General features: G+C 36.8%; 1 protein-coding gene across 21 annotated transcripts in view; it reads left to right on the forward strand.

Annotated features, from left to right (window-relative positions):
- The window catches only part of LOC124605478 (calcium/calmodulin-dependent protein kinase type II alpha chain), a 983452-nt gene that overhangs the window by 715008 nt on the left and 253811 nt on the right, over window positions 1–14633 (forward strand). For 15 of the 21 annotated variants that reach the window (XM_047137200.1, XM_047137224.1, XM_047137250.1 and 12 more), the window contains exons 8-11: window positions 9439–9533; window positions 9627–9749; window positions 10872–10955; window positions 11257–11317. In XM_047137200.1, coding sequence (XP_046993156.1) covers window positions 9439–9533; window positions 9627–9749; window positions 10872–10955; window positions 11257–11317 — 363 coding nt within the window. The remainder of the gene's footprint in view (window positions 1–9438; window positions 9534–9626; window positions 9750–10871; window positions 10956–11256; window positions 11318–14633) is intronic. The other 6 variants (XM_047137216.1, XM_047137316.1, XM_047137241.1 and 3 more) reach the window with 1 other exon arrangement.

The raw sequence follows: 14633 nt of genomic DNA on the forward strand, positions 1-14633 counted from the left end.
TGAGACACTTAAAGTAGTAAAGGAGTTTTGCTATTTAGGGAGTAAAATAACTGATGATGGTCAAAGTAGAGAGGATATAAAATGTAGACTGGCAATGGCAAGGAAAGCGTTTCTCAAGAGGAGAAATTTGTTAACATCGAGTATAGATTTAAGTGTCAGGAAGTCGTTTCTGAAAGTATTTGTATGGAGTGTAGCCATGTATGGATGTGAAACATGGACGATAACTAGTTTGGACAAGAAGAGAATAGAATCTTTCGAAATGTGGTGCTACAGAAGAATGCTGAAGATTAGATGGGTAGATCACGTTACTAATGAGGAGGTATTGAATAGGATTGGGGAGAAGAGAAGTTTGTGGCACAACTTGACTAGAAGAAGGGATCGGTTTGTAGTACATGTTTTGAGGCATCAAGGGATCACAAATTTAGCATTGGAGGGCACCGTGGAGGGTAAAAATCATAGAGGGAGACCAAGAGATGAATACACTAAGCAGATTCAGAAGGATGTAGGTTGCAGTAGGTACTGGGAGATGAAGAAGCTTGCACAGGATAGAGTAGCATGGAGAGCTGCATCAAACCAGTCTCAGGACTGAAGACCACAACAACAACAACAATGATTTATTTATTTTTCAAAGGCCTGTACTTTTCCTGTTACTAGTCTTTGTTTCCGCCTTCCATCTCTTTACTTTACTGATGCAAGGGCTTCAGTAATGCGAGTCAGTTTAGGTAAACAGCTGCAGGGTGGAATGACACTGAGTGTCAATTATCAGGGCAAACATGCTCATGGAGCCAGATGGATGTTCAATGGCAAGTCATAGGAACAGCAGTTACATGGGTTTATTTATTCCATGTGAAAAATAACAGCAGTCATAATGCTGCAGGGCAGGCTGGGGCCAGTTAGGGAAGTGTGCTTAGCTCAGTTAGCAGTCTCGTGGAATGGCAAGCACATGGTGTCACTGTGTCGAACAGGTAGCAGCTGAGGCAAAGATAAGTTGTCAGGACTCCAACTGTGTAGCATAGTGTCAGGCCTTGTGTAGGTGGCTAGCATGACCCTATGACAGACTCTGCAGAAGTTAGTCACATTGGTTTGCTGCAATTCGGGAAGCATAAGAGCACACATTGTTGAACAAAGACTTTCCAGCCTGTGATAGTGGAGTGTGCCCGTACAAAGCAGTCAGCAGCTCAGAAGTCAGTGAGGCCCAGGCGTGAACCATGGACACCTAGGTAGGCACCCCGAAGTCACTAAAGTCGGTCACCAGATGGTGCTCCTCCCCATCTAGGAGGCACCAGTTCCTCAAGTGGATGAAAGATGACTCATTTCTCGGACTGAACATTTGTCAATCTAGGCTGCCATTGCTATGGCCTTCTTCTTTAGTTCTGTTGTGTCAGCAGTGTTACAGTCACAGCAGTGGTTGTCAAACTTAGATACATGGTGTGAGCCCCAGAGAGTGATTCATGCTGTTGGCAGAGCCAGCTTTTAGCTCCTCACGAAAGTATGCATCACTGGCTCCCATCTTTTACAACTCTCTAAGGCTTCGTGTGTCAGCCAGCAATGACATTTTCTGCTATCCCAGCTGTGGATTTTCAACTGCTGTTCCACTTCCTGCAGAATGATTCTGTTCATTTCATCATTATCTGTCAACTGATTGGTATTCACACTGATCATATGTACAAAATTCTCAACATACTCATTTTGCTTCTGCAACACCCATTTAATTGTTAGCAGCGATATCTGCAGCTATTCTGCCTCCTGTGACATTTTACCAGAAAAGTTATACCATGCTTTTTCTGAGTTCAGTAAATGCTTGAGTATTTTTTAAGGGGTCATCACTCATAGCATACATTTTTGCTTCTTCTCACAAGTGCCACTTGGTCTCCTGTAACAACTGTTCACATGTCCAAAATCCTTGCTTTTCAGCTGTCAAACAACTATTTATAAATGCTAGTATGTCCTCCACAGCCTCACCCAAGAAATTACTAACTAATCCAGTGGCAGCCAAAGGTGGGAGTAGTCATGCTGGACAAGGCCCTGTCCTCACCAACAGCAGCTAACTGCTTTAGGAGTTTAAGTATTATCTGCTGTCAACTGAGCTACCTCCTCCAATAATGACTGTGCAGCTGTCAGGATAGCAACCCTCCGTGTTCTTGACTCAGTCATTCTGTAGCCTCTATCCCATATGATAAAAATAATAGGCAAAACAAAGAAAATGGGAATAATAAAAGTATAGCTAACCATATTAGTAAAATATTAGTCCTAGTCCTTGCACCTGATCATTATCTCCTTGGTTTCATAGCACTATAACGCCCATACTGATGGAGCATAGAACATGTGATGGGCACTGATTCCATACAGTGTAAACTGTGACCTTATGAATTACATTGTGTGCAGCTCGCTGGATACATATCTGTATAGTCCTCTCTTGTTTTCTCCTTGAATTGACTGAAGTAGATGTCCTTATGCTACGTAACAAACTGAACTGTAAGTTCAAGCATTGGGTGATCACACCTGCAGTGGAGCAAGAGGGAGGGGGGATCAGTCATGTAGCCACTTCTGCCACTAGCTGTCAGCAGTCGGCAATTTCTGAAGCCAGTTGAAGTGGATCCAGTGACCACTTTTGACATCATTTGTGGTGGGGGTCAGGAATTTGGGTGAGATTATGCACCCTGCTACAGGTTGGGAACGCATGGACTGTCAGTTTGCAGGTTGGTCTCTTCATAGAGCCAGGTGGGTGTCTGATGGAAAGTCATAAAAACAGCACTTATGTGGGTTAATTTGATTTATTTATTCTGTGCAAAAAGTACAGCAGCCATAGCATTGTGTACCACTCTTCAGCACCCCAAAGCATAGGCTGGCCCCAGTGGGGGAAGTGATATTGGCTCAATGAGCAACCTTGTGTAGCAGTCAGTGCACAGTGTCACCACATGAAGCAGGCAGCTGCTGAGACGAAGTTATGTCGTCAGCACTCTGGCAATGTAGCATCATATCAGGCCTTAGGCAGGTGGCTGGCATGCATCTGTGACAGGCTGGGAAAAAGTTGGTAACACTGGCTGGTACTGACGCACAATTTGGTGCGGCAAACAGTCGACCACACAAAGTTGAACCAAGTACCCCAGTGCAGGATGCAATTATAGTGGCCTGCAGATGAAGCTTACAGTAGTACAGTGTGCCTGCACAGGGCAGATGGCAGATTGGCAGCTATTCAGGGCCATGCATGAACCATAGACACCCAACTAGCCACCAAAAAGTCAGCATTAGTTGGTGAGCAGGTGGCCCCCAGCTGGAACGCAGAAGTTCAATTCCCAGCAGGACTGGGCCTAGGTGCAGCCAGTAGTTACATAATCTAGCAGAGAAGGCATCTAGTAGCAGCAGTTAATGACCCATTTTGGGTCAACTTGTGAGGAGTACCTCTTGTAACTGGCTGCAGGTAGTGACAGACACTGCACAGGTGAAATGGGCAGTATTTATGGCTCTTTGATTAAGCACTCACTTCTCATCATGTGTACCAAGGAAGTGACTTGGTGCTGGTCCTGATCATGTGGTAATGAAATTCGTGATTGCTACAATCTTCTTCAGTACTTCCGGTATGTCAGCAAAGCTATAGCCCTGTTGGTTACCAAAGTTACATGTGGTGTGAGGCACAGGCAACAATTCTTGCTGTGTCAGCAGAACTGCCAGGAAGCTTCTTGTAAAAGTACCACTTATCTGCTACAGTCTCTTCCACCTCTCTAAGGCATCAGCCCACTCTGGCATTTTCTGCTAACCTAGCTTTGGGTTTTCAACAACCAGGTAAGAGAAGCTGTGGCAACACAGTATAGTCTGAGAAATCTCTCCCATTATTGTCTGTATCTTGCTTGGAGCCTTTATCTCCCCTTTCTGCATATTTTCTTTTTCTTTTTTCCTAAGAAGCCTCCAGCTCATTTCATCTCAAATCATTAAATTTCCTTATTCTCTCAAGAAAACTTACTGTCTTATCATCTTCATTTCTCTCTCTGTGGCATTTTGCACATGTCCCCAGTGTACTACTTTATAATTTTAGAGTCTAATCAGTTGTCAGTATACTCGCTGTACAAGATTTTTACTACTTAGGAAAGCATTCTCTCTCTCTCTCTCTCTCTCTCTCTCTCTCTCTCTCTCTCCACCCCCGCCCCCACCCCCACCCCCACCCCCACCTCCACTCCCACCCCCAACTCTGCTAGCTTTATATGGCATTAAAATGTTACAGAATTATCTTTTACCTGATACGGTAACAGTAATGTGGCAGTCACTCTTCCTCTCATTATGGTATTGTACCAAATGTAATAAATACTGTCTCACTGACCACCCAAAACAGCACTTTTGGTTGTTCATTCTATGTGCACCAGACCTTAATTTAGTGCTGATGATTAACTACTACTCAAAACAATAAATTGTTTTAATGGAAACGTTTGATACACATAATCTACCATTCCACATTTACTCAAGCGCTGAGTATAACAACCAGATGTTAGCACCAACTTTCATCTTCTGAGAAGAGGTTGAATCTAATTACACATTACTCCTCACATGATACGTGGGATCTTTATAGACCCCAAGACTCGTTTAACTACAAGTAAACAGTTTTAACGTGAGTGCAGACTACTCATCCTTCCGATATGCTATTCATGGACTTTTTATTATAACTTGGTAAAATATTTATGACTATATTAAAGTTTGTAGTACAACAATTTGAAATTTTTGCTGTGGGGTCAGAAAATACACCAGGTATACAATATGTGATTTTCAATATTAGAGAAGGAAAGTTGCTACTCATCATATAGCAGAGATGCTGAGTCGTGATAGGCACAACAAAAGATTCACACAATTATAGCTTTCGGCCATTAAGGCCTTTGTCAGCAATGCACTCTCTCTCTCTCTCTCTCTCTCTCTCTCTCTCTCTCTCTCAAGCAAACACAACTTGCACACACGTCTGCAATCTCAGACAACTGAACGAAAGCTATAATTGTGTGAATCTTCTTGTTGTGCCTCTAATATTGTTACATTCCATCCTGGCTTTTCCATTGTTTGATATGTGATTTTCGGTGTTATATATAAAGTTTTGTTATGAAAATAAATCTTGACACCAATTCACCTTATAAACTGCATTCATTTGTACACTATTGTAAACAATGAATAGAAAATGCATTCATGTGCAATTTTATGACAAATTCACAGTTTGGAATTGAGTTTTGTGGAGGGAAGACATGGTGTGATAGTTTATTCATCATGGATGGTGATATACATTTTACAAGGGGCTACAGTCTCGAGCAGGCTTTGGCAGATTTACAGAAGAGTGATAGTGATAATGAATCAATTTTTGGAAATAAGGATAACAGTGATGCTGATGGAGATATGACAGAGGAAGATATGCAGGTCAGAGATGAAGTGGATATGAGTGACTGTGAAGATGCTGATGATAATGGTATTCAGGTAATGATTGCAACTATTTTTGTGTCTGGAAGTGGATGGATAACACACAGTACCACCTGATGTACACAAGCAGGTATCAAGGAATGTAACACATCAAACTGTACATATTCCACGTCACTGTAGACCACAGTTACAGACAAGGGCAGATTGTTTCAGACTTTTTGTCACCAATCACCTGCAGAGTGTAGTAGTAATGCATACCAATAATCATTCAAAATATAATAAAATTCTATTCCCAACTCTTGAATGCTGGATTGAACTTGATTCTACAGAGCTGCAGGCATTCTTTGCTCTGCAAATAATAGGTGGCTTGCATAAGGCATGTGGGCAACCTTTGAGTGACTTTTAGTCAGAAGAGTATGGCTTACCTATTTTTTGAGCTACATTTGATGGCAGTGAGCATGAGCACAAAAAAACTGAAATAATAATGTTCTACAGCTCAACAGAGTCAGGAGCTGATACAGTTGATAAGATGGCTAGATATTATTCAGTGAAACGTAGAACAAGAAGGTGGCCATTTGCTGTATTTTTTGATATACTAGATTTAGATTGTCTCAATGCTTACATTCTGCATTGTAAAATTTGACATCATATGAGAAATAAAAATGCAAGAAGAGAATTCCTGTCAGAACTAGAAAAAGAACTAGTCAAACCTCACATTGAATGACGAATCCTGTCTCCCCAGAGCAAAACACAATGGATTCGTTCAGCAGTAATATCTTCAGGCTTCAAGGATCTTCTAAAAAGAAAAACAACATGATAAACAGGTAGCCGATTTTCCAAATCTGAAAAGAAAACGGTTTGATTCGAGCCCAAGGCCAAAGGACAAAAAAGTGAATCAACAGTGTTGATGAGTGTCACAAGTTTGTCTGTAAAGAACATACTAGGATAACTGTGTTGTGTAATACATTTTCATAATATGACACGAAGAGCGAGTAAGGGTGCATTTCTGATAAAATTCCGTGTAAGTGATATTACACATAATATTAATAAAATACAGTATTGTTACATAGTGTGTGGGCTATGAATATTTTGTGTCAAAATAATTTTTGGAACTAAACAAAATATGTTTTCATATTTCAAACAAATTTAGTTAATAATTACAGCTTATATGTAACTTATTTATATTAGGAAATTATGGAGTTGTTATATCAACATCATGCATATTTTTCTCAATAAATTAGAATTACTTTTGTGGACATATTTCAAATTTTATCACCATAAAGTTGCTTGAATCACTTTGGGATCAAAAAACACCCCAGGCATACAATATGTTTTTCCAGATCTGATATCATATGAAAATATTTTTATAGCAATTTATTTTATTTTTTATTTATTTGTGTATCTGATCCAGTAAATCATTTTACTGTATTGTTTGTACAGATAATGTAAGACCAATCAAGAGTAACATAATTAATCTGTAATTACAGTAGTTTGTAGGTGAAAGTAAACTTTTGCTTAAAGCAACACACAGCAATTTCTATTTGCAAGGATCTTTTTGCACTACAGAAGAGTTTCTGAACCACAATATACAGGGTGATTCATGAAGATATGCAAATATTTTAATATGTTATTCTAGAAGTAAAACTATAGAAAAAGGTTCATAGGTCCGCAAATGTTTAGTTAAGGGGCTCCGGAAAGGCTCAAAATCATGAAATTTTTACTTTTTTGCGTTTTCTGAATCTGCAGACTATTAACTTTTAATACATATATAATTTATTCAATTCCGAAGACTACAACTATTTTTAAAATTTTTTTGAAATGTGTTCTACATGGGCGTGACCCACTGTGGCGCTGTTAAACTGCTGTCAAATGGTGTTATTATTAACGTCCGTGTTCATCAGGTACATTTTAGTCTGCCTCATGCAATAATGGAGGTGATAAAACCTATTTTCAGAGACTTAGCAGCACCTGAACTGTTGAAAAAGTGTATTCACGGAAAAACTCAAAACCCCAATGAAAGTGTAAATAGTGTTATATGGTGGAGAATCCCCAAGACTGTATTTGTTGGAATAGAAACACTTCACTTTGGTGTGTATGATGCTGTTGTGACTTTCAATGATGGCAACACTGTAAGGTGCAAGGTATTTAGAAATATGGGAATGAAGATAGGTTCTAACATGGTACGAGCGATGCTTGCTTTAGACAAGGAACACCTTCGGGCTGCAGACAGGGCTGTAAAGAGTCTAGAAATACAAGCAAGAGTAAACAGGAGGAGGAACAAGAGGAAGCTGGAGGAGGAGTTTGCAGAGGATGAAGATAATCCATCCTATGGACCTGGAATGCACTAAAAAGTTAATCCAATCTTTGTCGCTCGATTCCCAAAACTTTTATTTTCTCATACTAATTACATGTTTTCTAAGGATCTTCCAAACATATTTGTTTCAAACTTTCAGTAAATGTTACACAGTACCTTCTGCATAATTTAACACAGCCTTTTTCCAAAAAACTGTATATTTTTTAATATATAAATAAAAAATTGCAAAAAAATGTTGTGAATTTTCATTACAATTGAAAAAAAATCATCTTTAATAACTGAACTAAAATTTTGTAAAATCCCTGTGTTAAGTTGTAGCCCATATTCCAATAAATAATCTGTAAAAAGTTCAACTTCCTACCTCAAATACTTTGTGAGGAAAGATGTAATTTATATGCGTTATTTTAACATTGCAAGTATAGGGCGTTCCGGAGCCCCTTAAGGGCTAATAAAAGATTTTGCCTGAAATTTAGCAACTTTGCTAAGATGAAGCCATCACAAAACTGTACGATGTTAAAATAAAGCACAATTTCCATTTATTTTGTTGTTATTGATCTGATGAATCTAATAAAATGTATCCCAGACATGCATCTTCAGTAGTTTTCCAGAACATCTTGAGAAATGGTTCGTGTATTAGGAATCCTCCGAGTTGGATAACATATGTGATATTCATTAACTACAGCCATAGCATTACCATCACATTTGCCATAAATAAACACCATATCAGTGTATTCCTCCATCGTAAATTTGAAAGGCATCCCTATTTCAGAAATAAAATACAGATTACAGCAGTTACTATGTAGTTTCACTTAAATACACTGTTCTTTCACTGAACAATACAGAAAACTAAATCATTTCCACATTAGGAAATGACTGGAACAACTAACTAACACTTGCCAACAGGGACATAAACGTTTCTAGATTGTTCATGGAGCATAAGCAAATTTACTTGTATAATAATCTTTGCTTCTCTGGAGGTTCTGGAAAACTACTGCAAATACACATCTGGGACATGTTTTATTAGATTTGCCAGAACAGTAGCAACAAAATAAATGGAAATAGTGCTGTACTTTAATCTCATACAGTTTTGTGATGGCTTCATATTAGTGAAGTTGCTAAATGTCAGGCAAAATCTTTAATTAGCCGTAACTCCGTAACCAAACATTTGCAGACCTATGTTTATATCAACTTTTTACTTTACTTTTACTTGTAGAATAACATATTAAAATATTTGCATCTCTTTGTGAATCACCCTGTATAGTTCCCATGTAACTTTAACACTCAGATATGCTGCTAGATCCTTATTTATGTTCTTGTTTATTGATCTACTGAAAACATATTGAAATACTTTTACTTTCCTCTAATAGAACTTAAGTTGTTGATACCTTAATGTGAAGTTGATTATTTACATATTACCACAGAATGTAACCCCAGCAAACTTGTAAGACTGACTCGTTCCACATCCTGAGATATATTCACTGTATGGAACACCAGAACACAAAATAAATAAATAATCTCTGATACTTTGCAATATTTCAACATCTTTTGAATAGCAGTCTGCAATGTTATCACAGTAACCTTTTGTTTGTGGTGTGTGTGTGTGTGTGTGTGTGTGTGTGTGTGTGTGTGTGTGTGTGTGTGTGTGTGTGTAGTCCTTTATTTAGTAAGTGAGGTGATTCCTGTGTCATCTTAGTTAATTTCATCTGTTTTTGGTGTATCTCATGAACATTTTCTTTCAGGAGTTATTCTTTATATTTTGCTCGTTGGTTACCCACCATTCTGGGATGAGGATCAACATAGGCTGTATGCGCAAATAAAGGCTGGAGCATATGACGTAAGAAACCAACCATATAAGCTACATGGAATTTGTAATAGTAGCAGGAACAATAATATGTAATTTTTATATGTGGATGAATAACATTTCCAGTATCCGTCTCCAGAATGGGACACAGTCACACCAGAGGCAAAAAATCTGATTAACCAGATGCTGACTGTAAATCCCTCCAAGAGAATAACAGCTTCTGAAGCTCTGAGGCATCCATGGATCTGCGTAAGCTATTGTCTTCTCAGTTGTTTATGTACCAAGTATTGTCAGTAACACTTTGGTATAGCTTCTGATTACTTTTTTGTGTTATCATGCAACATAGTAGTTTACATCTTTGTTTTATGATTGTAGATCTGAAACACAAATCAAAGCTTTTTGTGGTAGCAATCAATGTTTTTTCAACCAATGTAATTTAAAGAAATAAATGTTATAACATAATTTGCAAATTTCACATATCCGAGACCCATGCTTTGTTTGTGTTGACTTGAGTTTCGCAAAAATTTGCTTAAATGGAGAGTTCGGTTTAAAAAATTTAGATGACTCTTGACATTCTTTGTTGAAAAGTGATGTTTCTACTTAACAATTGGTTGTATTTTGCTGGCCTTAGAAACAATTTTGCTCTCTCTCTCTCTCTCTCTCTCTCTCTCTCTCTCTCTCTCTCTCTCTCCCCTTCTCTCTCTCTCTCTCTCTCTCTCTCTCCTTCTTTCTTTTTTTTAACATACTTTGTTTTCTGGATTTTACTAAAAACCGTAATTATCTTTTCACAGACATTCAACAAAATTGTGTTTCCACTTATATGTTCAAGTAACGTGTATTCCGAAATGATGAGAGTGATTTGAGTAAAAAATTTATTATTCACTGTATGAGTAACATTGTTCCCAAAGTGAAAATTTTATTTTACATGTCTAATGAATGCCCTGATGTGGTGTGTTGTACCCATCTGCTGAAAAGCAGTACAAAGTATGAAGTAATTGGGCCATGAATTCTCCAATATTTCCTATTTCTGCTAAGGTTTAATTTGCACAGCGACATTCAGGTTTCATTGAACCTATAAAATTTTTATAAGCAAAATAATTCTGTTGAGTGGTAGGACAGTATTTCTTTAACTTTCTGGACATACTAAAATACACTTTCTTTTAAATATTAGTCATTTATTCACACATTGTACTAGACTTACAGTTTTGGTTACTTCTGATAGTGTTTGGTAGGTTCTGTTTTCCATTTTGTCTATTTGCTGGTATTTCTGTTATATTTAATGAATTTTGTATGTTTATGAGTTAAAAATTCATTTGATTTACATGTGGTATTCTGAACCTACTGAAACATATCCTTGTCTTGCTGTTTCAGCAAAGGGAACGTGTTGCATCAGTGGTCCACAGACAAGAAACTGTTGATTGCCTGAAGAAGTTCAATGCAAGGCGTAAGCTAAAGGTGAGACAAGTTACTAAAATTAGCTTTACATGTGTTAATTAATTCACATTAATTACCATTCAGCACTAAAGTAGAAATGAGTATTCTAAATTCTCAATGAATATCTCCTTTTTTGAGTTTACTATTTTTGCTTCTACAGACTTTCTGTAAAGTTACTGCCTTTTATAAAATTACTGCTGGTAGTAGCTAAAATAAACCTGTTATTGGACATCTAAATGAATTATGCTTTCAGTTCATTTATATTTAATCTGCATTTGTATTTGGGCGTCATAACCCTCTAAATATTTTACATTTGTTCTAGGGTGCTATTCTAACAACCATGCTTGCAACTCGCAATTTTTCCAGTAAGTATGATGCTCATGGTAAGTACCTCCGGACCCCACAACTGGTGGATTACATGTGTGTGGTACTGTGGAAAGTGGGCACATCATCCCTCTCCCATTTTGAATGTGCACCCCTAATGAATGTCATTCACTACATGATATCTATTGTATGTTGGGTGAAAAATATATATATATATATATATATATATATATATATATATATATATATATATATATATATTTATCTGATTGTAATGCATCCCATTTTACCTTAAAAATCACAATCACTTGCCACTATTCACGTAAATTAATGAAATTGTTTTGAAAATTTTTCATCCTTGTATTTGAATGGGGGTGATGGGTAGGCTTGAAAAAATTAAAGCTCGAGAAAGTTCTAACAAATGATAAAAATATTGCAGCCATACTTTTATTATTCCTTGGAATTAATTTAACCAGAGTTTTCACCTAATTATAGATGGATTTTAAGTGTCATTGGAGACAAAGTGAAAATTGTACTAGCTTCGAAGAGAATACATTAATTTTGACACCACCTGATTTTTTTCAGCCTATATATCAAAATCACTAACACATAGGATGCCACCAGTTGTACTGATGTATAATATTTGCTTCCTTATGCTGCAGCTTCTGAGTGTTTTCAAAGTAGTAATCTGATCAAACAACGTTAGCTTGTACCTTCAGCCTGGTAACGGCTTTAATTCAATATCATGTGCAGTGGATAAGCAGTGTATCAGGATATGGATTTTATATTTGTAACCATGTTTGCAGATTTTGTGATACTTTAGTTTAGCTAAGCATTAAGGGCACTGACAGTCACAAAACTGACATTAATAGAGCCTTTTCTTTTATTGTGGAACAAAGGGACAAATTAGAGACCCCAGGTAGCCTGTGATACATTCTGAATACATTTAGGCTCACTAGGAAACCATTTCACAGGGAAAATGTACAGTTTCTGTTACATCAATACTCAAGACAAATATGTCAACTTTCAGTGTTGAGACTCCTAAGATATAATGTAACATCTTTTGCATTATGATTCTTCAATGAAAAAAATTATCAGTCATTGCTCATTAGTTTTTCATCATTGAATGCTCACTGATTGATGTTACACAATAAATTTGCAGTGACATGACATTATGCTTTAGATATATGCAATGAATGGCATTCATGAATGGAGATTTCACTGTTACTTGTTTACTAATTGTTTGTGTTCTCATATTGATTTTTGAAGCACTACTCCTTGTAAATGAAAAGTACAAGATCACTTGAACACTCAAATGTCTTCATTTAACAAATTTGAAGTTGTTTGATTGTAGTACTAGTAGGGATAATGTGTAGTTTATGTTATCCTTAGTGCCGTTAGCTATTAGTCATAGTACTGCATATGTATGCTAAGTGTACAGTGTGACTGCACCTTTTCCTTTAGGACATGCTGTAATTACATTAGATTATATTGGAATGGCACAGAATTCTTCAGGTATTTTATGTACAGTAGTTAGAGTGTGTAGATACCTGGTCAAGTAAGCTGCCTTGGATATTATCAGTGATGAGATACGTGTATATTTTATGGCACATCTGTATAATATTTTACAAACTTCAAAACCAAATCTACATAAAGTTTGTTGTACTTCTCAGGTAAACATTTTCAAAATTGTTGACCTATCCCGCTTGGGTGAACCATTACCTGCTGTATTTCTTACCTCTGGTTTTAAGTGGCAACATAAGTAAATTCCTTATTTCTTTTGTTATTATGAAGATATCTGTGGTGACATATATGTACACATTATTTGCATATCTGTTACTTGTAAAATTTTGGTCAGGGTACCTAACTATTCCATCAGTCCAAAGTTTATGTTTACTGATCCTTGTAGTTTGATACTGTATAAATTACTTATTGTTATTAATTAGGTCAAAATGATGTATCGAGTGCTGTTGCTGCAATAGTGCTGCGCATTTAAATACTGATCATCTTTATTCCAATTTTTTAAATATTGTACATAGATTACTAATTTTACTGATCCATTGGTGGCTAAATGAGTTTTCATGATGCACGTGAGTTGAACAAAATTTACTCACCTCTGAAACAACTTTCTGTAAAGAAAATCTGATGTAAAACTGCACCCTATATCTCTAGATTTAATTTTCAGTAATAAGAATTGTAATTGTAACTGCTCAAACCACATACACAATTCTTTTACAATTTTTTAAAAAATCTTTAATGTTTGTTTTCCTTTCGCTCAGTGAACGAGCTTTGAAAAGTTGTGAAAACTGAAGATTCAACTATTTTTTGGAATTTTAGTGCTGGTTGTTATCTATTTCTTCCTGTTTCAGCAGTTAGTAAATATTTCATTTTACATAAATATTTGCTAAAACTCTAGTGACATATTCTGGTATGGTATTTCAGGCAGAAACATTTGGGGTGGGGGAGATGTGGAGGAAGAAAAACCATTTACTTTCTTTACTGCTTTATTGCAGTTATATTGTTATCCTCTACATCAGACTGCCTCATGATTGATGACTTGTTAGATCCTCAGTCTTACTAGGGGCTTTTTCTCATTGACGGGACTGTAACATGGTCTTCTCAGCCCCTTGCAGCGGTACCATCCATTGAAGACTTAGTCAGAGTATGAGGCAATGACAAATAAACAGGCTGATAGCTTATAAGACAGTAGTTTTGTAGTATTTAGTTGGATTTTTCCTAGTACCAGTTGTTTCAGTGACATAGTGACATGACTGGAACATGTAAATGCTAGCAGAGGAACTTATGAACTGCAGAACAGACACAATAGATAAAGTATTATATACTGATTAGATTTGCATCAGCAGTGAATGTATTCAAAAGAATAAAAACAGTAAAAGGCATACTCACTGGTTTATTTTACACTACACCTCAACTGGAAGAGAGATTGAGGTCAAAAATGTATCTAAAATGTGAACTGATAATATGTTATTCAGGAAGCAGTATTTCAGAAGTAGGTTAATTTTCTTTGGTATGCTCCATTTTTTTAAACAAAAAAAAGCTATGTTTGAGCAGCAATAGTTTCACTAAATTTTAGCTTGTAAGACAGAAGGTGACTTCACTTCTCTCCCCAGTTTCACTGTTTTTGTTAACTATTGACCTATTGCAACACCATTCCTTTCCCTGCAAACACCATCTTGTTCCACTTGAATCAGCACTGTAAAAATTTAACCCAAAAAAGAGAAACATTCAAAAAAAGTAAATGGTAAAGGCCACTGTGTTTTCCCCACAGCATTCACAAATGTCATTCATTTTCTCATGTGCGTACTTCCCATCCTTGTTTGCATGAAACGAATTTGAAGGCACTCAAAGATAATA

Source organism: Schistocerca americana, chromosome 1 (genome assembly GCF_021461395.2).
Source record: "Schistocerca americana isolate TAMUIC-IGC-003095 chromosome 1, iqSchAmer2.1, whole genome shotgun sequence".
In the NCBI taxonomy this organism is placed as follows: domain Eukaryota; kingdom Metazoa; phylum Arthropoda; class Insecta; order Orthoptera; family Acrididae; genus Schistocerca; species Schistocerca americana.